Source organism: Phalaenopsis equestris, unplaced genomic scaffold (genome assembly GCF_001263595.1).
Source record: "Phalaenopsis equestris unplaced genomic scaffold, ASM126359v1 Scaffold000218, whole genome shotgun sequence".
NCBI lineage: Eukaryota > Viridiplantae > Streptophyta > Magnoliopsida > Asparagales > Orchidaceae > Phalaenopsis > Phalaenopsis equestris.
In genome coordinates, this window is record NW_018164660.1 from 74,170 (window position 1) to 100,640 (window position 26,471).

The 26,471-nt window shown below is 34.0% G+C and overlaps 1 protein-coding gene across 1 annotated transcript in view; it reads right to left on the bottom strand.

The window, feature by feature from the left end:
• LOC110023150 overlaps nt 1–26,471 on the bottom strand; it is a 47,301-nt gene that overhangs the window by 14,964 nt on the left and 5,866 nt on the right. Inside the window, exons 2-3 of the mRNA XM_020722418.1 lie at nt 24,719–24,995; nt 7,626–7,803 (exon numbers count right to left, since the gene is read on the bottom strand). Coding sequence (XP_020578077.1) covers nt 7,626–7,803; nt 24,719–24,995 — 455 coding nt within the window. The remainder of the gene's footprint in view (nt 1–7,625; nt 7,804–24,718; nt 24,996–26,471) is intronic.

Below are 26,471 nucleotides of genomic sequence, written 5' to 3' on the forward strand. Positions count from 1 at the left end.
AGGTAAAAATATCTCCATTTATCACAAAATAATATCAATATGATTGCGAAAATATAACTATCTAGTAAAAAATATATATAAATAAGAGCCAGCAACCTCTAACTCTAATCAACATGTTATTTTTCTCTCATTTTTTAAATCAATACATACAAGTAATAACAAGCATCAACAGTTAAATAGGTTACACAGAACCTATCCTAAACTTTAAAAAATAACAGAAAAATAATATGTATACTAATTTTAAAGATTATAAGCAATAAAAGATATTGAAATTAAAAAAATAAAAATAAACAGTATTGTGATGCTAAATACACTGATTTAACATATCAAATATTTTGGTATATCAATTTTAGTATGCAATATAATCTTTTATTTTAGAAATATAACATGAATTACAGTATAAAATTTATATTTGAGCATAGCATTTCCATTACAATAAAATAATTAATATAAATAAAATATTAGATACATCATATTAATTTTTTCCCGCAGGCCGTTATATCTCCCATTTATTTTATATATATCATCAGGACCTTATACATATGAAGTATTTCATATATATCTTTAGGCTCTTATATCGCCCAAGAAAATTACATTTTACCTAGTCCTTAAGCCTCTCAAAAAATTTTACACATAAAATACAAAATTAATCAGTCAATTAAAAAATATTTTTATACACAATTATTTTGAAACACATTAATACAGATAAATCAATATTTTGATGAACATAAATATTTTGCATCAAGATATAGTGTATAAACAAATTTGTAAGCAAGTCCAAAAAATTCTAAAATCTATCAACATATTAAATACAGTTTGCATTAATCATAACATATAACAATAAATAAAATTTATTGCATTAGATCAGTGCTATGGACAATGTAACTAATTTATATAAGGTTGCCAAAATATCCAAAATTTGGTAAAATCTAAAATATCCAATAAAAATATGATATGACCATATCAATATAAGCAGAATATCAAAAACAACAACATATTAAAACTTAAACTAATAATCAAATATCAAGATATCTTGTTTTTTGGAAAGTTAATCTAAATTAAATCCAAACAATTTTGCAAAAAGTAAAATCATTGAAAAATTATATAGGATAGACGTAGTCCACCTCGAATCAAATAATTTCTTCCAACAAACCCGACAGATAAAATCAACTCTAAAATCTCTTTAATTGCAGTTTCACTTTCCTCTCCCTCTATTTCCTCTACCTTTCTCTCTCTAAAGCTCAAGGCTAAGGAAATGAAGAAAATGTGTAGGGACTTTGGGTGTATAGAAATATTTATAATAAAATAATTTAAAATATATAAAAATGACAGTGATAATTATCCAAATTACTTTATTTTTAATCGCAAATTCTATATAAATTCTCTTATGATTTAAAAAGAACTCGTAAAATTGTGAAAAAAAAATCAATATAATATATCATATTTAAAATGCATCAAAGAAAACGATTTGTAAAAGAATCCAGATGACCCCAAAAATTTGTTTGTACGAATATATGTAAATTCTTTAATAAGTTCAAATCAAATAAGCAAAATCTTATTTTTATACCAATAATGCTCACGAAAATTAAAAAAAAAACATAAAATAATGCATTGAACCCTCTATAATGTGCTAAAATATAACGTGCTAAAATAAATTACAAATTAGACTTAAAATGACTAAAAAAAATGCAATTGATATCGGTGAGTCAATTCACTCCTAATAAGAACTCAAAGGAAAATTATCACTTTTCTCAAGCAATATTTTTTGTATAAATACCTTAAGATTAAAATTATTTTAAAAGATACTTTAAGAGATGTCATGGAGCACTTTGATAATTATATGCATATGTAAAAAAAATTATAGTAAATAGAAAATAGAAAGAATTTTGAATATTATTTTAATAGATTTGCATCTGTGAGTATAACAGTCTACCGATCTTAGAAAAATGTCATCCTCGTCGTTCAAATATGTGCATTTGTCAATCAAATAGATATCGATAAAATTGTTTTATCTTGGACTTTATTTCAAATGACTTCTCTATGCGATATGTGTTCTTATTTTATTGTCAACAAATGAATCTATTCTTTCTCCGTTGTTTCAAAAAAATAAAATCAGGTTATTATCTCAAGTCAAATTTGGTGGCATTTCTATTTCATCATTTGAGATCCTATTTATAGCATCTGTAATCCACCTTCTCAATGATGAAATATAAAATATATCCTGAACATCAGATACGTAATATAGAGGTAATAGTCGATAAGCAAACTTTTCACTTCTACTTATCACCTTATATGGTCAATATATATTTTGGACTCAATCTTTTTTTTTAACAAATATGCTCACATTATTTAATGGACTATCTTTTGAAAACACAATCGCCGACCTGAAATTTCACAGCACGATATTAAAATCAAGTGCACAAAACCTCAATAATTCCACACACACCTTAATAATTTTCTCAAATTGACTATTTATATGAAGTGAAAATCTATACTAGAATTTATTGTAGTCCTCAGACTCCTTGAATACTCTCCACAATTTAGAAGTAAATCTATCATCTTGATTGAAAATAAAAACTTTTGGTATCTCATAAAGTCTGACAATCTCACACGAAGAGTTGTGCTGATTTCTAAACTAAATATGTCGACCTCATAAGTAGAAAATATGCTAACCTTATAAGTTGATCAATCAGGACTCATAATACATCATAACTTTGCCTAGAACTCGAAATGACCATAACAAAATCAATTGCAGTCTCTTTCCACTTTCACTTAAAAATAGATAAAGGCTAAATTAAAACACTATGTTGTTGATGTTTATCTTTTAAATTCTTATTTATAAGATTTTTAATCCATTTCTCAGTGAAGAAATATAAAATAGATCATGAAGATTTGACATGTGATATAGCAGTAGAGTCAGCAAGCAAACTTCTCAATTCTATTGATTATCTTAAATGGTTCTAAACACTTTCGACTCACTTTTCTTTTTCTAACAAATCTACTCACGCCATTTAATGGTTGTTTTTCAAAAACAGTCGCCAACCATAAATTCCACACCCAATATTTACAATGAAAATAAGTTTTATGCCTGTCTTGTGTTATTCTTTATCTGCCTAATCTATCAATTTTTTTCAGAAGCATCATCCAGTAAATTTAATCCTAATAATATTTTTCTCTCACCACTATTCAAGTTATAAGGGTCATGTATTTACAACTATCAAAAACTCATTAGGTGTCATTCCAAAGTTAAACTCAAAACTATTATTGTAAAGAAACTCAATCAAAAGAATATGATCTTCCGAGCTATTTCGAAAATCAATTGCAAGTAAAAATATGCACCAGACTCATCTAAATACCTTTCTAAAATCTATAAAAAATGTCATCTCCATCAGAATCAATAATTTTCAGTATCTCAAGTAGTCTCACAATCTCGCACATATAAATTTGTGCTAATTTTTGGATCTGTCTACCTCATAGAAAGAAAAAAAGTTGACCATATAAGTCGATCAACCATGACTCGTACGGCATCATGCCTTATATCAAAATCTCGAAGAGTCCATAACAAAATCCATTGCAATCTTTTCTCACTTCCACTCAAGAATAGATAAAGGAAGCTCAAGAATAGATAAAGGAAGCATTAAACAGCGAGGTCGTTGATGTTTCAGTTTCATTATCTAGCAAGCATCGCATCTTGATATATACTCAAACATCTCTCCTTTCATTCTAGATCATCAGAAAATTGACTTCAAATCATATCTTATTGCTCCCAGGATGGATTGTGAATTCAGAATAATGTCTCTCAGCAAGCTTTGTCTTTTTATGCCTGCACTATTAAGAACCCAAAATCAACCTCCACAAGTCAATATCCCACAATCGTCCAACTAAAACTCCGATCTCCTCCTGCACACCTTAAAGTCTTCTGGGCTTCCTGAATCCTCTCTTATAATGTAGTATGTACAATCATCTGAGTAAGCACTCTTGTCAACATCACAACTGATCAAATCATCTCAAGTTCTAACCTCTCCAAATCATGAATAAATGCAGTATTGGAGGTTATTATCCAACATGCTACTCTATTGGACTTCTTACTCGGAGCATTTATCACAACATCAGCCATACCAAATTGATATTGAATGCTGAGATCATAATCTTTATTTAGCTCTAACCATCTCATCTATCTCTAATTCAATTCCATTAGAGTGATAATATATGATACCGGAGGAAACCCAAACCACGACGAAAAACAAATATTGTTGCTGAAATTCGACGCTTGTAAAATATGAAATAACGACAACAAAATAACAAAACAAATATAAAGACATAACACAAACTTTAATAAGGTAGTAGCATGTAGATCTGATGGAACAGTTGCGGTAGCTGCTGGATAGCTTGGGACGGGCTGGTGCAGCGTTGAGAAGAGCTTGAGATGGCTATAGCAGGATGTGGGAAGGCTTGGGTGGGTTGTAGTTAGGTTTGGAAGAGGTGGGACAGCTTAAGGTGGGTTCTGGAATGGCTGGAGGGTGTTCGACAGGGAGAGCAACAAGTCGACAGGAGGTAGGACAAGACGGTCAGCATCAAAAAGATCTTGGAGGGTGTTCGACAGGGAGAGCAGCAAGCCGACAGGAGGTAGGACAAGACGGTCATCATCAAAAAGATCCTAGGTGCGGAAAGATAAAATGTCTCGTCCAAGTCGAGCTACAATCGGAGCACCACCAGAACTCCTGAAGACGGTCACTACCTCAGACGAGTTACAGGCAAGGCACCTTCTTACCGCTAGGTACAGCCCCCGGAGGGGGAGAACGCCACAAGGGCAGTAACTGAAATCAGCAATCATCAAACTAGCCACCATTCTCCCTTCCTAAGCAAAAATAGCCACTATATATAAGAGGGATTAGAGCTTATATTAGATAAAGCTTTCAATTAAGAAATAGAATAAATGAAGTAATATAATAGATAAGGATTTATAATAGAAGATTTCATGGAAAAAGAAAGAAATATTAGGAGGGAAAAGGAAAGAAAAGGGGGGAGAAGAGTTAAACCGTGGTTACTGTAGCTGCTAAAGTAAGGCGTCCGTGGCACTGTAACAGCTGCATTGTCGTGATCCGGGGAAGCTCCCGCATCAATATACCAAGGTTGGAAGAGCTTCAACTTCATCCGTTTAAGCTTTTAGGGCAGAAAAATTTTGGTAGGTATGGTTTGGGTAGGGGCGGATGCTAGGGACCCTAGGATAGGACAATGGTTGAGCTAGCTCTGATACCGAAGGAAACCCAAACCACAATGAAAAATAAATATTATTGTTGAAATTGAAAGGATTACAGACACGATGCTTAAAAGCATGAAATAGCGACTACAAAACAGTAACACAAATATAAAGACAACACAAATTCCAATAAGGGTTATAGTAGTAGGTAGATTTGAAGGAGGGGTTGCGGCAATTGCTTGGGACGGGCTACTGCAGTGTTGGGAAGAGCTGGAGATGGCTACAGCAGGATGGGTCGGTCAGGTTCTGGAAGGGTTGGAGGAAGTTCGACGGTGAGGATAGTAAGCTGGCAGGTGGTAGGACGGGGCGGCCAGCAGGAGAAAAAGGGAGAGGGTTGAAGGGTTGCAGAAAGAAGAAATGTCTTGTCGGGATCGAGCTACAGCCGGAGCATAATCCAAACCTTTGGAGACAGACACCACCTCGGAGAAGTTATAGTCGGAGCACCTTCTTGTCATTGGGTACAACCCCCGAAGGGGAAGAATACCTCAAGGGCACTAATTGAAATCAACAATCATCAAAAAACCTCATTCCCTAAGCAAAAACAGCCCCTATATATAAGAGGGATTAGGACTTTTATTAGGCAATATTCTCAATGAGGAAATAGAATAAAAAAGAAGTAATATAATAGGCAAGGATTTATAATAGGGGATTTCATGGAAAAGAAAGAAATCTTAGGAGCGAGAAGGAAAGAAAAGGGGGGAGGGTTCAACTGTCGTTACTGTAGTTGCTACAGTAATGCGTCTGCGGCATTGTAGCAGCTACTGTAATAAAGGAAAGCTCCTGCGGCATTGTACCTTAAAATATGATAGTTGATATAAATCTCACACTTAACTTCATACAAGTAATGCCTTTAGATTTTCAATAAAAATATAATAGTTGTCAATTCCAAATCTTGGTAGCATAGTTGTTCCCATGAGCCTTCAACTATCCAGATACATAAGCGATTACATTACCAAGCTAGATTAACACAAAACCCAAGCCCTTTAATGATGCAACACTAAATATCTGAAATCCTTCAATACTGAAAGAAATAGCCAAAATAGATATCAAAGTCGGACAACTTATCAATCTTTAAAAGTTATGTATACACTCTATTATCTGATCATATTTTCAACAAACGGGAGATTATTTGAAGTCTCTTCCTTTTTTTAAAACAAAAATAAGTGAAATAATTTGTGGCCTAGTAATTAGAGAGCATTGTTTCCCAAAAGTCTTGGGTTCAAATCACACTTTGTATTGCAAGTCCTTATCTATTTTAATAACATATTTTTATAATAGAATTAAAATAATAATAATAATAATAATAATAATAATAATAATAATAACAATAATTAAAGTGTCTCAATACATGTCACAAAAAATCACTCAAAATCACCAAAAAAAAGAGTATGTTCAGTGCCTGTTAAAATTATATCTATTAAAGGATTAATTAATAATCAGTGAAAAAAAAATAACTTTAACAGAAAAACTCACAATATTCTGACGGTGATTATGCATAAGTATGTTGAATGGGCTTTTCAAAAGTAATTCATTACTTGCATAGCAATTTTATTTTAATTCAATTAACAATGTAATTAATGAAAGCTCCTTATTTCAAACAATTAAAATAAATACTTATTATCAATTGATTTTCTTTTAAAACTACAATTAACGAAATTTATTAAATTAATAAAACTCAAATATTATTATTTTAATTTTGCTACAAAAAATATTTTAACTTAAAAATTAATAAAGCCAGATAAAAAAATACATAAACAAATAATATAAATTTTAATTATTATTATTATTTAAATTTGATTATAAAGTTATTTAACCAGAAGAAAAAAAGAAAAATACAGCCTAGTTGCCTCATGTTGAGCAACTTGGTCTGCCCATTGGTAGAGCGGCAGCTTAGACGCCAAAGTCGCGAACCATGGAGCAACTAAGCTTTTCAATTTAAGTTAATTTAATTATTCACCATGTTTTGTTTAAAAAAATTTGCCCCCTAAAAGTGATGCCTTAATATCTCTGTATCAGTCCCCCATTCCCTTCTAACTAGGATAACCTATCCCATAGCCTCCTCACCTCTCCTAGATAGATTCTACACCATAATTATATTCTACTTGGAAGAGGCATGTAAGTACGTTAATATCAATGAGATTTCCTTGGCAGCACTTGCTTCCTCCTACATTGTCACTTATTTTTTGGAATTCATGAAATGTTTATCAGTTAGTAAAAGGCTATTAAATTGGTGCAGGGAAGTGCTATCTGGCGTAGAAATTTGAAGACTAAACTTTACAGTGTTGTTTAGAAGGAATGATTCATAAACCGAACCCCGATCAAGAGCACATAGCAAATGAAAGAATTAAAAAGCTTGCGAACCTACCTGCCGTAACTTTGAAAAATCAGCTAGGAAGCCATCCTCCCAATGCTTTGAAGGTAACAGATTCAATGGGCATTCTTTGATACCTGCAATAACAGGCATATAAGGAGTTTGCTCTCCGCAGACCTTAGTCAAATTAAGCTCGGCTACCTTCACTTTTGGAATGTGTGCAGCTTCCCACCTGTGTAATTGAAAAACAAACAATGGAAAACATTGTCAATTTACATAAACCACTCACCAAAATGCAAAGCAGGTAATTATTAGGCATTTTTCACAAGAAAATTCTTAATACTAATGATAAAGAAAAATATCTCGAAGAAAAATACAAGTTATTCAAAACTCAGAAGTTATCATAGTGCTTAATGAACCAGAAGATAATGCTACAGAAAGTAGCCACCTAGCAGCAAACTGATATTCCTAAAAGGCAAACCTGACTCTATATTTCATATGTTCGTGGAAAGGAAACACCTACATCTGCTGTTAACAAATCAACAAACCCTAATATGTGATCAACTGTTTACATGATATTATAAGCTAAATAGTTAGCTCCCTGTAATGAAAAATAAAGAAAACACTGCATGATAGAAAACCCTGAAAATAGATCATGACAGCTAAACAAAGACCAGCTGTGATTGCTAAGCATACCATACTCTAAAAATTCACCATATACACATGAAGATCACTTACCTAGGTCTCTAGACAATACTGACAAGATGCAGCAAGCAAAAGCCTTGCCTAATGCCAATAACATGGTGCGTTCTTATTTTTTAAATAATCATACATTCCTCACATTTCGTAGCTGCAGCACATTCAGGACATTCTTTGGTCAATTTTGGAACATCTCAATAGACGGAGATGGAGGCAATGCAAGATATAAACAAGTTTTGGATGTTTTGTACATTACAAATGACCACCAAAGGTATAAAAACATAAACAGATCATAATCAGTTAAGAGATTATCAAATAATTTATTGATAAATTCAAGATCAAATATCCACATAACCTAACATGCAGTTTCCAATGCATTTTATCCTATGCATATGGTCTTTAATGTAACTATCAGCCCTCTGAAAACAATTTTTTGAATCAGTTAGGGAATTCCACTTTCTTTGGCATAAAATTATACAGTCAATATAGAAAAAGATAATTAAAAACGGTCAATGCTTATGATCGCCATGAACGTCCACACTGATCCATCCACAACAAGGTACAAAAGAGTAAAAAGATGAACACAACAAATAGACAGGCTTAAGAAATGAATAGTCTGATTTAGATTTTTACTTCAGATATGCCTTTGCAATTATTGTTTACTCATAATTGAAATAGTAAAGACATATTAGAAAAATAAATAAATGTTTCATAAGCTATTTAAAAAGTTTCAAGCAGTTAAGGTGTTATTATGATCGATTAAACAGTACAAACGAAGGCTTGTCAAAAAAAATCTGTACAAGAAAGTGCAGCATCTCTTATACAAATAACTATCGGTTTTACTTTTATAATAAAAGCTGAATACAATTGTATATTCAGTTTCATATCCATTCAGAAGACATCCAAGGGCAGTCCTTCCGCTATTCAGCATGCAAATTGAATTTCAAAAAACAAATGTGTCCAAGAAAGTCATTTTTATAGTATAACGCTTTATTTTTAAAACTCAAGATTTACAAAGAGGATGTTTAACTAGCCAAATATTAAGAATATTGTGAGGTTTATTATGACTTTCTATGGAAAACTTTCATTTTCCAATTCAAATGTGCTGCTCTCACTCAAAGAAAATAAAGTGAGGGATGATGGTAAATGATCCAATCAAGATCCTATAGTTTCATCATCGAAGTTCTACTAATGAACCCAAACTATATTATTAGAATAAATGTTTTTTTTTTTTGGACTTTGACCTAAAGAGCCTTGCTAGGACCTATGGTTTCCTCCTCCAATAGATTGACGATGGAGAACTATGCAATGGAGACCAATTTCACAATAAAGCTTTGTCACGACCCGGCCCAAAACTTGGGATCAACTAAGACGGGAACGATCGGTCGGACAATAAAAATAAATTCTCTATTTTTTTATTTCTATTAATAAAAATTAAATATTTAAATATTTAATTAATTATTTAAATATTTATGAAAGAGCCACTAAAGAAAACAATTAAAATAACAAATAGAATCTATGTATCATTCAGAATATTTAAATATTTATGAAAGAGCCACTAAAGAAAGCAATTAAATTAACAAATACAATCTATGTATCATTCACTTTGTTGTTCCCGTCTCCTGTACATATTATCTCATCTTCCATTCATCGAAATCAAAAGTTTAAATCTGAAAAAAAAATGTTAAAGAAACATAATGAATTATCTAAAGATAACATAAGAGAAATCACACTTCTAAACTATAATAATCCAAAGAAAAGAAATTAATATGCACGTTGGTCTTTTATAATTCTATAAGAAAATCTTTTAAAATGCTAATATTTCATATGAAATCTTTGAATATACTAATGCATGCAACAATAACGATTTTCTAAATGAAAATACTCTAAATTTTTATATGCATTAACTTTAACTTTACTTTTATTTTATACTATTTATATACACATTTGTCTGTTTGATAATCACCGTCAACAAAATCTAACACACCCTTGGTCAATATTGTTTCGTTGGCTCTCATCGGCTCCCATCGGCTCAGCAATCAGTGATCCAACAAAATCTAACACACCCTTGGTCAATATTGTTTTGTTGGCTCCCATCGGCTCAGCAATCAGTGATCTGCACATCACAATTATCTAAGGAGGAAATTTCCTTATTTGCCCCTAGCCGATATTATCTCGTCGACACGGCGGTTGACGATCTTAACATCACAATTGTCTGGGATGATAAGCTCTGTCTACTCGCCCCTGGCCAATATTATCTTGTTGACACAGCAGTTAGTGAACTATCACAATTGTCTGGGGTAATAGAAAAGCCTCTATAGGCGCAAGTACACCGTCGTGCCCTTCCTGTACCATTAAGGGATGAAATCATCCACTAAACATGCACATACAAGCATTCAAGTATATATATATAACTATTTTATTCTTTCATATCATGCATTATTTTCTTACCAATGAAACGCTTTACATATACCTACTAATGAATAAGTGCATGTTTATTAGCATCAATTTGACATGCACTAGTCTAATAACTTTATAAATAAAGCATTATACAATTGGTTGTACATAATTGTTTTCTAAAAGTCATGTAGTGGTATGCTATATCAGTTCTACTTTAAGCTACAAATCATGCAATGACATAATATAGATGCACCTCTACTATAATTGAATGAGATCCATGATCTAATAATTTTATAGGAAATCCATGATCTAATAATTTTATAGGAAATTCAACGCGTATATATTTAATATGAATATTTTCTTATCTATCAATATGAAGAAACTGCTATATCTAAATCTCTTTGAATTAAAGCATAAATGAAACATCGATAAACGAAACATACATTTTGAAATAAAACTAATTACCAGATTTAGAAACGTAACTATTCACATTAACATTGTTTGCTTGCCTTGCTGACTTACTATCTTTAGATCTTATAAGTTCAATTGTTCTTCAAGGTTAATTATTTTCTCCTGACAATTCGACTTTATTCAGCCTCAATCTTTATGCTTATAGTTTCTAATTTAATTATCATACTATTAATATATTAATACACAAACATTTATTTTAAATTCATTAATTAAAATAAATAAACTTTAATATTTACCTTAGTTATCTCGATCTCTTTCACAATTATTGACACTTATCTTCCTCCAAATTCGAGACCTAAATAGTTTTGATCCTAAATTCAAAAGCACTTAAAACTAAGTTTAGAGAATAAACTAATACATATGTATGTATGTGTGTGTGTGTATATATATATATATATATATATGGCGTCGTCTTCCTTCCCGCTCGGCTCTGCTAGGGTTTCGCCCAATAGTGAACCCTAGCAACAGTTACGGCTTCGTTGACTCCTCCCCGGCGTCTTCGCGCTCGATTCTGTTAGTCTCCCCCGCTTCTTCTCCGGCTCTGAGACGAGGCTCGTCTCCCGTCTTCCTGTCTTGCAAGCTTTCCTAACTCGGGACTTCCAGGCTCTGTGACTCTTCTGCGACCCGTCTCACGGGTACCGCTCGTGTGTTTTGCAGCTCCGTCTCGCGGGTATAGCTCGCGATTTCTGCGGCTTCTCTGCGCTTGTCCTGCCTCACAGCATCCTCTCTTTTTTAGCTTCGGCTATTTTGACGTGATTTTTTCCCCCGTTTATCAAAGCTGCTTTCTTCTCTGAATGTCGCACCTACCTTTGAGGATGGCTTCGGAAAAATCGTATGCAGCTGCCCTTGCGGGTGTCCACGTCTCAGGCACACCAAAATGTCATCTTTCCCTTCTTCATTTGAGTGGGCGGAGGACATCAAGAAACTTGGTAGGAAGAATGAAAAGTCTGTCATCTTTTTTACAAAAGCTGAAGGTATTCAATTTGCTTCCTCCTGTCGTCTGAATTTGGTTAGAAAATTTTTATATGGTCATCTCAAAATGAAGCTTATTTGCAAAGAATTTGATCTTATGCACCTTGTTAGAGAATGAAAAATTGGACTATTAGATGGGAGACACATTCTTATTTGAATTAATAATTAAGATGATTACATGCGCTTATTTGCTAGAAGGATAACATGGATTGATAACAGAGCAATGAAGATTTTGAACTGGTATGTGGATTTTGACCCACAGACGGAACCGTCAATCATTTTGGTTTGGATTCGTCTCTCTGATTTGAAATTTCATTATTTTTCTCAAAGAGTATTGTACTCTCAAAAAGTATTGTACTCTATTGCCTCGACTTATGGAAAGCCACTCAAGATGGACATTTCTACTTTTAATCTTTCACGTTCTTCTGAAGCTAGAGTACTTGTTGAAAGAGACATTACTTCACTCGCTTCTGAAGAAATCTAATTGGGCGCCATGGATATTGACAGAAGGTAGAGATTGAGTCTTTTTCGTCATATTGTTCGAACTGTCATATGTTCGGACACTCTAGTTCTCAATATCATCGTCTACACCCCCAACTCAGACCAAAAACGCAAATTGCTCCGTTAAAAGCTGTGATTTTATCTTCTCCTGATCAGCTACAAGTTTTTAACACTATTGATCATCAGAAAAATACCCCGGATGATGTCACTATCCTTGCAGACAATATGACAACCATTCAGTCCCCAGTTGTAGTTCCCCCGTCTTTGGAACCTCTTATCGTGGGGGAGAGGGAGTTTCTTCAGACCCCGCCTGCCCTAGAACCTATCACCGATAATACATGTAGAAAAACTTCTACTGCTTCACTACCGGTGCTTCACTACCGCCTCATCAGGTCCAGAAAGATGTTAATATTATTCATGCTCATGAAGATCATGACGTGTAACTACCTACACCTGTCCGGTCACCTTTGGAATCTACTGATCGGATAAGGAATGACAACTCTACACATCCAAGAGGAGGAAGAAGAAGAATGAAGGTCTACTTGAGCTCAGGAATCTGATGGATGATATTTTGGTTACTACGGGCAATGATACTCACCTTACGAATTTGTTAGTCGGCTCACTTCTGAGAACTAGAGGCAGGAAGACTAAAGTAGATACTCACCTTACGAATTTGTTAGTCGGCTCACTTATGAGAAATAGAGGCAGGAAGACTAAAGTGAAGTAGGACGTCTCTAGCACTTTTGTACCCATTTGTGACTTTTTGGTTTTTTATCTTTATATATCTTTGCTTTACATGGGTTTTGTGTGTGTTGTATTGTATGAGTTGGGCTTTCTTTTAGGCCCTCTTATACAACATTTTTGTATATTTTTTGTATGAATATATGTGCCCTCGGACTTATATATATATATATATATATGATAAAAAAATGTCGTCATTCCGCTCTGCTAGACGCTCTGCTAGGGTCCCGCCCCATCGCAAACCCTAACATCTCGCGTTGCTTCGTTTTTGCTTCGGGATTCAGCGTCGTCTCGCGTCGCCTGCTTCGTCTCGGTGGTCTGCTTCCAATTACATTGTCTGCTGTGTTTCTTGTCTGCGACAGAGCCGCTCGATCTGCGTCTGTGACAGACCGCTCGTCGTCTGCTCGGCTCAGAGCATCTGCAAACCGCTCGACTTCGTCTGAGTCGCTCGTCGTTCTGCTCTGCTCAGCACGCGAGTCTGCGACAGAGCCGCTCGTTTCAGTCTCTAACATAAGCGTATGTGGCGTAGGCGTCTGCGGTAGATCCTGCAGCTTTTCTTCCTGCTGCAGTTTGGCACTAGCTGCGGTAATGGCCTCAGGGCTTTCTTACACCGCCACCCTCACCGGTGATAACCCTACCAAACTCTCATATGCTACAATGGTTCACAAACGCAGCTCCCCTTTTCGCCTCGCAGATAGTGTGGTATTCCCGCAGAGTTACCATGATTCTGTTGCAGGAAATGACGATTGCAATCTCATAAAAAAAGTAGATAAAAAGACGGGCAAACCAACAATTTTCTTCTTTGACGCTGAAATTTCAACTCGTGCAAGAAAATACAAATTTACACTAGTTGGAAAGTTTCAATTAGGTTTCCCGGAGATGGAGATCATCAGGAAGGTTTTGGAAGATTTCAAACTGGTTGGGGATTGGCAGGTGGGTCATTTCGATGGAAGACATGTTATGATACAGTTGAACACAGAAGATGATTACACAAGAATTTTCTCAAAGAAATTCATCACAATTATCTGGTTCTCATTACTTGAACTCAAGCTTCATTTTATTGATCTACCTATCTTATATGCAATTGGGACTATCCTTGGAAAACCTTTGCAGGTAGATTTACCTATAGTTCATTTCTCAATATCCTCTATTGCAAGGATTTTGATTGAATGAGATATTACACCAACGGATGTAGAAGAAGTCTGGCTTGGATTTGCTCACAATGGTTATTGGCAAAAAATAATTATGGAACAAAAACCATACTACTGCAAGCACTGCAAAGATGTTTGGACACCCGCAGGAGAAATGTTTTAAATTGCACCCACAGTTGAGAACCAATACTCAAAAGCAGGAACACACTGTTAGCGCACCCCATGTGCCTGAACGCGCTCCCAACAAACTTAATGACAGTCAACCTGAGAAAAGAAACACCACAAGACAGGAGTTGGTATCTGCCCCTCTCTTCTCCTGACCATACTACAATGGATAATGTTCAAACTAAAATTCAAGATAGTCCTGCGGCTCTTATTCAGGAAGCATCAGATGCAGAGGTAACAATTCACAATTCACATACACTGGAACCTATTGCGGTTGCAACGACTGTCTTTTCTCCTACTGCGGTTCAAACATCAAATCAGATCGAGGATCATATAAGTCAGTCTTCAGATGAAGAATGACATGTTTACACTTCTCGGCGGAGAAGTGTAAACCCATATTTTTTGAATTTTTATGTACTTGCATAATATGGGTAGGGTGCTCCTTTGGACTCTTCTCATAGGTAGGGTGCCTCTTTTGTGTTCTTCTTATACAACATTTATGTATACTTTTCTATTTCAATAAAATCAGCCCTTAGGCTTTTCATAATATATATATATATATATATTCATATAAAATTTATTAATTTATATTAAAATAAAATTATTACCTTAATAAACTCTCAGCTGCCCTGACTCGTGCGCAAACCCCCTCCTACCCGCACGCATAAGCCCAACGACTTCGGTTCTCCCCTCTTCAGCGAGCACACAGTCGTCTCCTCCACTCGATAGAGTTGCACCCCTCTTCTCCTTCGGTCACGACACAACCCAACGCCGCAATTCCTCCTTCACGCACGATGCAAGGTCGATTGCTCCTTCTCTTTTGCACAGTAGTAGCGCAAGAAGCCTTCTTCTATTGTCGAGCACTCAACTACCTCACATGCTCAACTACCTCACATGCACACACAAGAGTCGCTCGACTCATTCTCCTTCTTCACGGACGCCGAAACAATACAACACCAACTTCGATGATGGCGTCGGATGCGAGACTCCACTACAATTGCAAGCTAGGGTAGGAAACAACCCCTCCTTTCTTCCTTCGCTTATTCTTCCTTCTCGCACTCTTTTCTCTATGTCGATCTCCCGATTTCTGCTCTCACTCTTCTATTTCCAACGGATCTAAAGGGTCATACAACTCTTAAGGCGCATCTGAAGGGATGCTTATTCGTTATGTCCAGTTGATTTATATTATTATTATTATTATTATTATTATTATTATTTTATTACAATCTTCACTGATTTATTATTATTATTATTATTATTATTACTATTATTTTATTACAATCTTCACTAATAGAGGACTTATCAGATAGATAATATGGCTAAAAGGCTTCCATACAAACTGTTGGAAACATATGAGCTTTGGAAGCATGATTGATATGATTTGAGTGATATGATTTGAGCATGATCACTAAGTTCAAGGCATTTAAGTTGATTTGGGTTTTTTGGCTTTATACATGCAGATCAAGACAGAGATGGTCCTGTTATTCCATTTTTATTTCAAATCACTCAAATTTGAAACTAAGTTTGTTATGGGTAAGCAACGATTTTAGATTTATTATATTTAAAGTCTCAAGGTTATTATCATGTTGGTACACAAAATGGATAACAACACTTCCACTTGATCTAGAACTTGCATCAAACAGCGGCAAGCAGACAACTTTAATTACGTTATTCGATGGCAAGTCCGGCATGGTATGAATTTCCCAATCAGCCATGACTGATTTGTAGAGGATCCTTCACGGGATAACCTACTTGATTCGATTAAGAAGCGGCAACTAATTTTGTTTGGCATCGGCCAAGTTTATCCCATTATTAAAAAATGAAAGGGAGTCAAATAAGGTATTCTAGTAATTCTTCATTAGTTGTACCCACTTTAACGGTCCTTACCTATTTTATGATCATTTTAGGCCTGTCAAAACTTCATTAAGAAAGAAAATCATGAATTTCTTTTTTATAGTTTTCTCCATTCCAACAAAAATAGCATTAGATGCAAATGAAAGCATTTACACGATCTTCTCAAATTTTCTTGATCCAATCAAATAATAAATCACTTCATAATGTTGTAATGTGAGGCAACAATAACAACAAGAAACCTTTATCCCAATAAGTGGGGTCGCCTGCATGAACCATTTTTATCCATTGTATCCTATTGAGTGTCATATTTTCAGTTAATTCTAATAGATTAAGCTCATTTTTTATACAATAATCCAAAGTCTTTTTAGGTCTACCTCTGTCTTTCTTAACCTAAGTCGAATCTTAAAAGTACACTCTCCTAACAGGATCATTAGATGGTCGACATTTAATGTGACCAAACCATCTAAGACAACTCTCTCTAATCTTGTCTGCCACTGGACCTACACTTACCCTACCACATATATATTCATTTTATATTTTGTCTCTAAGTGTCAAGCCACTCATCCAATTAAGAATTCTCATCTCAGCAATTCTTAACTTTGTTTTATATTTCTCTTTTCAAGGCCAACATTATGCGCTATACAGCATTTTAGGTCTCACCATCATCTTATAAAATTTTTCTTTCAATCTAAGTGGTACTTTTCTATCACACAATAGGCTCAATGCATTCCTCCACTTCAACAACCAACTCGAATTCTACTAATAACATCCTCATCTATATCACAATCACTTTGAACAACAGACCCGATTTATCTAAAATGTTCACACCTTTTAATGTTGTGGCTTGACAAAAAATGATTAAATTGAAATTTAAAATTACTGAATTGAAATGACTGATGTATATTTTAAGGAAAAAATTCTTTCAAAGAAAGAAGAATATAATAACTCAAAAATAATTAAGAATACCTAAGGTTATTTAGGTTGGCATTGAAATGACTGATGTATATTTTAAGGAAAAAATTATTTCAAAGAAAGGAGAATATAATAACTCAAAAATAATTAAGAATATCTAAGGTTATTTAGGTTGGTTACATATATTTGTAAAGTTAGTTATAAAATTAATATGAAAAAAAGAGAGCTTTTTTACTCGAAAAAAAAGTATGTCATTAAATTTTCTTACAACTACTACATTCTCGTAGGTTTTTAAGTGTGAAACAAACATTCACACTACAAAAATTCCTAAAAAACAACAAGAAATTCATCGATAAACTGAAGTGTAGTACTAGTAGGTAAAATCAAGATGTGAAAGTTGACAAAATGAACTCTTCATTTCTACTTTAGATCATTAATGAATTAATAAAGTGTGCTTAATAGACAAACAAAATTAATTTCAAACCACAATAAGTATGCCTTCAAATAAAATATAAATTTACTAAATTAATTGAATGTCATTAGAATAATAATTATTTTTTATTAATAAGTTGAAAAGATTAATTATGAGCAAATAATCATTGGAAAAGATAAAATTAACTAAATTAATTGAACGTCACTAGCATAATAATTAATTTTGATTAATAAATTGACAATATTGCTTTTGTACAAATAATGTTTGGAAAAGATAAAATAACTTAAGATTATGTTAATAAATGGGTCCGAGTATTTAAGTTAGTGTTTAATATATGTGATGGTCGAGATTATTAAAAATAACTATAGAGAACTTATTAAAATTGAGAAGATACGTTCTAATCATCTAACGACTCCTCTCAAAAATGAATGAGAGAATTTACTTAATGTTCTAGGACAAATTTTTAAAAGGTAAATTAGATTGAAGATAAAACACTGTTCATAGATTTTGCCCTCATTTTGCGAGGACTTAATGATTTCTCACAAATTATGCATGCTTTCAATCAGATCATCGAGTCTATAGGATAAGGTAATAAGTCTCACTCGATCAATTTGATTCTCCTCATAAAAATTGTGCACATACCTAATTAGTCTGACCGTTCTCTTTACAGGGATTGAATTTAATAAGACTGACATTTTGACAATATTCAATTGATAAATTTTAATTAATCCCCCTATGATGTTTATGATGATTATAAATTTCAATCGAAAGATTTAAATTTATTAAAATTTATTAAATTATGGTAAAGAATGATAAGATTTTAAAAATTGAAAAAAAAAATATTATATATTAAAATTAAAATCACTTAAAGCTAAAAATAAAATTCATCCACCATCCACATTTGTTTGTCAATGATGATAAAACTAATATTAATCTAAGCACAAATAGATTCACTATAATATCAAATATTATACTACATTAACTCTCAAAAAAATTTATGTCAGTAATAACATCGCTCATATAGCCAGCCGACTTCACAAATATAGCGCATACAACCAATGTTCTCCAATCAAATTTGTCATCAAATGACACCATTAAATTACAGTTATGATAGTAGCGCATATGTTCACCAAAGACTTTTTTCCCTTTGAGACATCAATAATAAGATATATTTGACAGGACGCAAAACTCTTAGTTAACTAAGGTTGACTTAAAATTAGTCTAGACGAGCATCAACCCAAAATCTATAAGGTTATCTTGGATGAAGTAACCTCATGATACTGACAGGAATCATTTGATAAGGTTGGGTCGACTATCTCTTCTGATTAAGTGGACTAAAATTCATGATAACTCGAGATGATGAATTGATCTAGTTCATTATCATTCCTCCCATCGTTCACGTTTAAGATTATAGTTATGAATTTCTATAAATTTTCACATTTTTTATAAATCCTATGTATTTTGCTACAATAAGCTAAGTAATTAGCACCATAATGACTAGCTTTAACAGATAGAGCTCTCTCATTATTATAAGGGATAATTAACCATAGGGGTTTGCGCTTGTGGTATATCTCAAACCACAAATCAAAAAATCCTTGCAAAATGAGGATGAAATCTCTAGATTGTGTCATATCTTCAATCTAATGTAACTTCTAAAAATTTATCCTAGAATCTCCATTAAACTGTCATTCATTTTCAAGATGGGCCAGGGCGTGAATTTTTTTAGTCGACATTATTATGCCCATACATGAGGTTTGATTTCATCGAAGGAAATCGAGCAATATCTAAACAGAATTGTGATAGATGTGTATGAAGGTTCTGGTTGGTCAAGGGGGGTAAGCTAAACAGCAATGGAGTAATTGATTAGATGAAATAAGGGAGATGTCTCAGGTTACGTGGCATATACATGCTAGACTTAGAGAAAAAGAAAATAAAAGGTGAGGCAAGAAATAGACGGAAAGACCTAGTAAAATATAGTGATCAATTGGGGGAGAGATGTGGTGGTGTGAGATTATTGATAGCAAGAGAAGATCATGAATGAAGATTTCATTAAATCATACCAAGAAGTTCTTCATCACCATCCTCATGTTATTTCACCTTGATATGCATTAGTTTTTGCAATCAATTTTGAGTCAAATAAAATATGGAATCAACTCAACCCTCCAAATCCATGAGGCAGGAAGCCTCTTAATCTTTCATATGAGTGTTTTATTTTTCTTTTATAAGTATATGATGGATAGATTAATGACTATAAATGCAATAATGAAGTAGAATCACAACATAGAGATCATGAAATCAGGATGACCATCAGTAGAAAACACGACTTTAGTTTATAACACCCTTACAGTCTAAAGAAGATTTTTTATCACTTTTTTGTGGTTTTACATGCAAAGGATATTATCTTTCTTTATACGATTTCATGAGTAGTGCATGTGAATATAAGAATCATGCTGCCCATTTTAACTTATCAACATAACATCAAGTGTTCTGAGATAACTACAAAAATTACATAGCATTGGGATAAGCATGACAATTTTTATAATTGATCTTACATTAAAGGTTGAATATTTTCAGTTGTGTTTGTCTTTAAAAAAATGACATGATGACATAGGTAAGTATGTTATTTTCATATGCACTCACAAGAATGGATATCATGTGATACGAAAGATGAATGAGAAGGAAATTATTCCTGTAATGATGTGATGATGCATTCATATGCATCTTTATGACTTAGAATCTGTTTGGGTAGTTGCAGCTTATCCAGCTTATTCAGATAAGCAGTTTATCATGATAAGTTGCTGATCAGCAGCTTATCCTGATAAACTGGCAGGCTGTTTCAGACAGCTGTTTCAAAACAGCTTATTTGTAGCTGTTTGTGGATAAATAATCATTATGCCCCTGTTAAGTAATGTTGCTTGTAACAAAACTATCTTATTTATCATGATAAGTTGCTGATCAGCAGCTTATCCTAATAAACTGGCAGGCTGTTTCAAAACAGCTTATTTGCAGCTATTTGTGGATAAATGATCATTATGCCCTTGTTAAGTAATGTTGTTTGTAACAAAACTATCTTGAAAATATATTTGATACTGTAGAAGTAGAAAACTAATACAAAACAGTAAAGATAAAAGATGAAATAGTACTCACTTAACAGTGAGTATCAAGATTGATAAAAAAATTATTAAAATTACAATTAAAATTAAGATAATATTAATTTTGAAATCGAAACAGTATGTCACGAGATACACTGTCCTCCAGGGATGCTGTCGAACCTCGATCACTATCGGTAGTGGAGTCTGCCTCAAACCTAGTTGGGTGAGTCCTGATTCGACCCAACTATTGAGTCATCTTGAACCCGATGCAGTTGGTTTATCTTGATATCAGTTGAACCTAGTTTATAAGTTAATCATTGTGTTATAGTTTCAAGAGAATTTGCCTATTAGGTATATAGTAGGGATACCTCTCCCATCTCCCATTGTCTTTTTTATCTTGCTACTTAGAGATGAAATTGTGATTCTAATATCATTGCTAATAATATTGATGTCTTTGATATTGTAGCTTCTTGACAAGCTTGTCCTAATTATTATAATGTTGATTTTCATCATCCTAAAGAAGTCATTGCAAGTTTCTTAGATAATCATATTGCCAAGAGGATGATGTTGTAAATACATGGTTATACCCCTCAGTGTCAATTTGATTTTTAACAAGTTCAAGCAACTTGTCCAACATTCTTGAATGTTATAGTTCAATCGCATATATAAATGGATTTTCTCAAGGATCTTCATTCCATGGGGCTTGGGTGGGCTATTGTTGGATCCAAATCTTTACATTCTAACATTTCACGTTGGGAATGGACTATGAAGTCCCAGAGTGAATTGCCCTACTCTTGTCTTATATTTTATAAATATTTGAATTCCTCATCGACTTTTACATACTCGTGAAGTCAGTCATAAACTCTCATATCAACTCAAAGTAAATTAAGGAAATACTACCTAGTGGGAACCATAGATCCGCCTCAACGGTGTCTCGTTGAAAATGGTAAAGCTTAATCATCACCTGAGTGTACTCTTTATATTGAGTAAAGAAGTTAAAAACTCAAAATACATGACATTGTCGACAAGCTATGACCTCCCTCTATGGGTGTACAAAGGGAATAAAAAATTTATATAGTGGGTTAGGCAAATCCAAGGAGTTATTACACAAACAACCTTTGGATGAACAATGAGTCAATGTACTTTGCATAATAAGTAATTGTACGCGCTGGAAGAATATTTCTACTTGAAAAGAATATCATAGATAATTGAAAAGCAAATTAGTTTAATTAAACTTTTTTTTCATTCCAAGCAGTAAATCAAGCATAAATACCCCCAAAAACATGCAAATTCAGAGCTTTTCAAAATAGCACGTTAAGAAAAATCACCATTGATGAGAATTATATAAAGGATTCATTCAAAACCTCTACAATCAATGTCTTTTCCATTTGAAGGCGAGTAGAACAACTCAAAATTTCTACCAATAGATCCCAAACAACCCTTACCTTTCTCGCCATCATGCTCATGCCCATGATCCTTCTTCGAATCAATAGATCTACAAAGGTCTGAAACTCTTTCTTTGCGCGTTCAAACAAGTTCGGTCCTTTAACATTATCTATTGGTGTATTCTCCCCAATGTCCTCACCCCTCCCATGCGTTTCCTTATGGTGGTTCTTCTCTCTACGCATGACTGCTTCGATCTCTTCGTTCAACTTCACCAGCAAATTAGGAGCTTTCACGTCTCTCTCAGCAATAAATCAAACGAATGAATCCATTAGGTTCATCAATAAAGTACGCAAGCCCAGACAATCTAACAATGGAATATTATAATTCCCAGAATTAAATCTTTGCCTAGATCAAGCCCATCCTTCTATGAACGGATATTGCTCTATAAAGAACTCCAATGAAAGCAAAAATGTCTATATAAATCCACCCAATAGCTAGAAATCTCAAAAAAGTAATTGATCACTTCGTGCAGAAAAAATGCACAACAGACTGATCTTCCCATCTCATCTATTTGGATAAAATTCCGCTTTACAATAGGAAAGAAAAAAATAAATGAATAAAAATATTTTTTTCACCAATGAAAATCTATAAATGCCTAGAAACCATCGAAGTTACCTTCTTTCGATTCTTCAATGTCCGGAATTTTCAAGGGGGAACTTCACCCGACATTGGAAAGTTTAAGGGAGGACGATTCAACGACATGATTTGCTCTTCGCTGAAACTAGAGTCTCCTCCCACTGCAGAAAAAGGGCGTTCTCCAATTATTCCCTATAGAAGCAACCGAGGGAGAGGCAAGAGGGTACATGATTTGCTCTTCGCTGAAACTAGAGTCTCCTCTCACTGCAGAAAAAGGGCGCTCTCCAATAATTCCCTATAGAAGCAACCGAGGAAGAGGCAAGAGAGGCAACTGCCGTCGAGCGAAGAAGAGGGGCACCCGAGGAATTGAACCGAACGCAGATGGGAAGACGCGGGACGCTGGGTCAATCCCGCGGCCCGCCTCTAATATAAATATAAAACACCATTTTCAAAAAAGCCTAATGAACGCGCGAATCAAACGTCGGCTCAGCCTTTTGAAAACGTAAAATGCAGTTTTAAGCTGCGCCAAACGAACTCTTAAGCTCATGCAGACAAGCACTCTCATATGGGTTAACAACCTACCGATTTATATAGCTAGTTTGGTCCACCATGGAGTGTTATGGTACTTTAGCTTAAAATGAAATAATTGATATAGCAGAATCAACCCACCATACAGGGTCATATATAATGGTGTAGGTTGAAATGCATTGCTCCAATTGGGCCAGCCCAACCTGTAGACCCTGTGGTGGTGGAAATTCATTAAAGCTTGTTGGAAGACCATTATAGTTTGGTTGACCCACCACTGAGCGTTATGGGCAGAAGTTGATAGTTGATTTTGTCCACAAATATAAGTGCTGGCTTAAGCACAAAAAATGTAAAGTTAACAAAAATGAAATGCAGTTGACATCGTGCTTAATTAGCCATGATTAGTTGGAGTCATTGGTGGGTAGTGGACTCAGCAACTACTACTAATATTTTCAAGGAGGTTAGTTTTTATGATCTAGTTGAAAGCTAAGGGAGTAAGAAATAAAAGGGTAAGCTAAGTGTATTATTAGGATTGTGTTTAGTTTAGGTGGAGCTTTCTTAGTGTGGCTATGCGCTAGGGTTAAAGTGGTCTTATTATTTTTTTTAGATATAAATTGTTACAGATTTCATATAAAGTGTATCACAGCTATTTGAGAATGAATTTAATTTCGTCCTCAAACATTCTTCTGCTGAAAATCTTGTAACAGCATTCATGAAAATCCGTTTAATTGTAGAATAGGATGTTAATAGATACAGTTAACGTAAGATACTTTGGAAAATAGATACATGGCAGGTGTGATCCCTACCCCAAACCTGCTTGTTTCCACCACAATCCATGCCACATCTCTCTATTTATCCTCCGTTGAAATCACAACACCATTCCACTCTCCACTGTAAGCCCTCTGAAAGTCAATAGAACACTGCATCACCTACTAGTTTCATCAATTGAAAAAACCGAATATATCTAAAAAATCAATCACATTATTTCTTAGGAAAATTTACATAAATTCCACACAATCTCATGTATTTACATATCTAATTCCTAAACAGAAAAGAAATAAATAGCAACAAAATAGTCCCAAAGCCAACCACTACGAGCTAAATAAGAATGATGGAATGTAGTAGTCAGCTAAAATGTAACAACAAAAATGTTAAATTGTAATAAGTAAGAGTATGATTAAGAAATTGTTACAATGAAAAGAGCTTTACCGCACACGCCTAAGGTACTCAAGGCCATCTAAAGGGGGACCAGAATCAAAATCAGGTTCTCCCTCAACCAGGAAAGCAGGCCTCTGAATACTTTCATATTCATCATCACTGTCATCATCATCAACGTCATCAATTTCAAACTCCACAACATTATTTTCGTCACAAAATGATACTTCATTGATAGTGTAATTTTCACTACCAACCAATGTTTCACCATAAGCATTATATGAGGAAAAGAAAATGCCCGATTCCATCATATTCAATGAGAACACCTCACCTGAAATTTATATTCAGATGTTTCAAAGAATGACTGAAAAGACTTGTTAATATGTTTAAGAGAATTGCTTGCTAGAACAATCAATGATAAGCAAATTTCATACTACAGAGAATAGCAAAAAAAAAAATTTACATATAGCTCGCCTTAAAGACTAACATCCAAAAACATTAAACAGAATGAATATTCCGCCAAGGTTTTTTTGTGTCTATGTATGTACGTGTTTGTGTGTGTGTGTGTGTGAAGTTGCCATTTTCTTGTGTGTGTGTGTGTGTGTGTGTGTGTGTGAAGTTGCCATTTTCTTCTATTGTAAAACTAGTATACAAGTCCCATGCTAGGTTAGAATGATTGAAGGATATTATTTAAGCTGATAACCACCAAACAAACTATGGCAAAATCTAAGAGACCAATTTGATTTTGGTTTGCACCACCGTTTTCCAAAAATCAGCATATCACGTTGATTGTGATAGGAATTTTGCATGAGTTGGGCTATGTGCCACTAATAAAAAGCACATTACAACTTAAGTAAATTATAGTAGAAAAGGTTGATCGGAATGTTAATCGATGAACTACCATTTAATCTAATTGTGAAGAAAAATGGGCAAGGACTAAGCATAAAACTAAGATGATAATTATTATTTAGAACTTAGAAACTTTAAAAGGGACTTCTAGAGAGCAAGTGGACAGTGTTATAAGTAGTAAATATCCATGTATGAAAGAAAACCAAATGAGGAGAAAAATTCACTGAGGAAAAACATCCTTCATAACATGTTAACCTTTTAATTAATTGTTGTATTCTAAAAGTTAGACACACTTATCGGCTGTACATTAATGCACGATGATGATTAGCCAGTTCAACTAAATGAAGTATGCAAACAATTGCTCAATAATGAGAATGAATGAACTTAAAAAAGATCATGTATATGGACAGATTGGCAATGATATTATCAAGACAACATGTACCGGTAGGGCAACAATTGAGCACATGTTGAGGTCTAAAGGTCATCAAGCTAATATGTTTATCATGTATTATAGATAGGGCGACAAAGAAGAGTTCATATTCATTGTCCTTATCACAGATGTCGCTATCAAGAAGCAATAAAATTTAGGAATTTAACATGTACACTCAAAAATGATCTGCACAAATCTCGAGATAATCTGACGGATGAAAAGCTACAAAACCAATAAGAGATAGGCATTCGCGCCAACAGCCGAACAAAGGGCTAACTACCCAAACAATCCCACAAATATAAAAAATGATCTGCACAAATCTCGAGATAATCTGACGAATGAAGAGCTACAAAACCAATAGGAGATAGGCATCCGCGCCAACGGCCGAACAAAGGTCTAACTACCCAAACAATCCCACAAATATAAACGTGAGACTCCCTCAACAGCTCCCTCAAAGATCACCAAGGAACAACAACCAGGCTAGCTGACTGGCCACCCTAAAGTTGATTGGGTGCCACAATCAAAGCC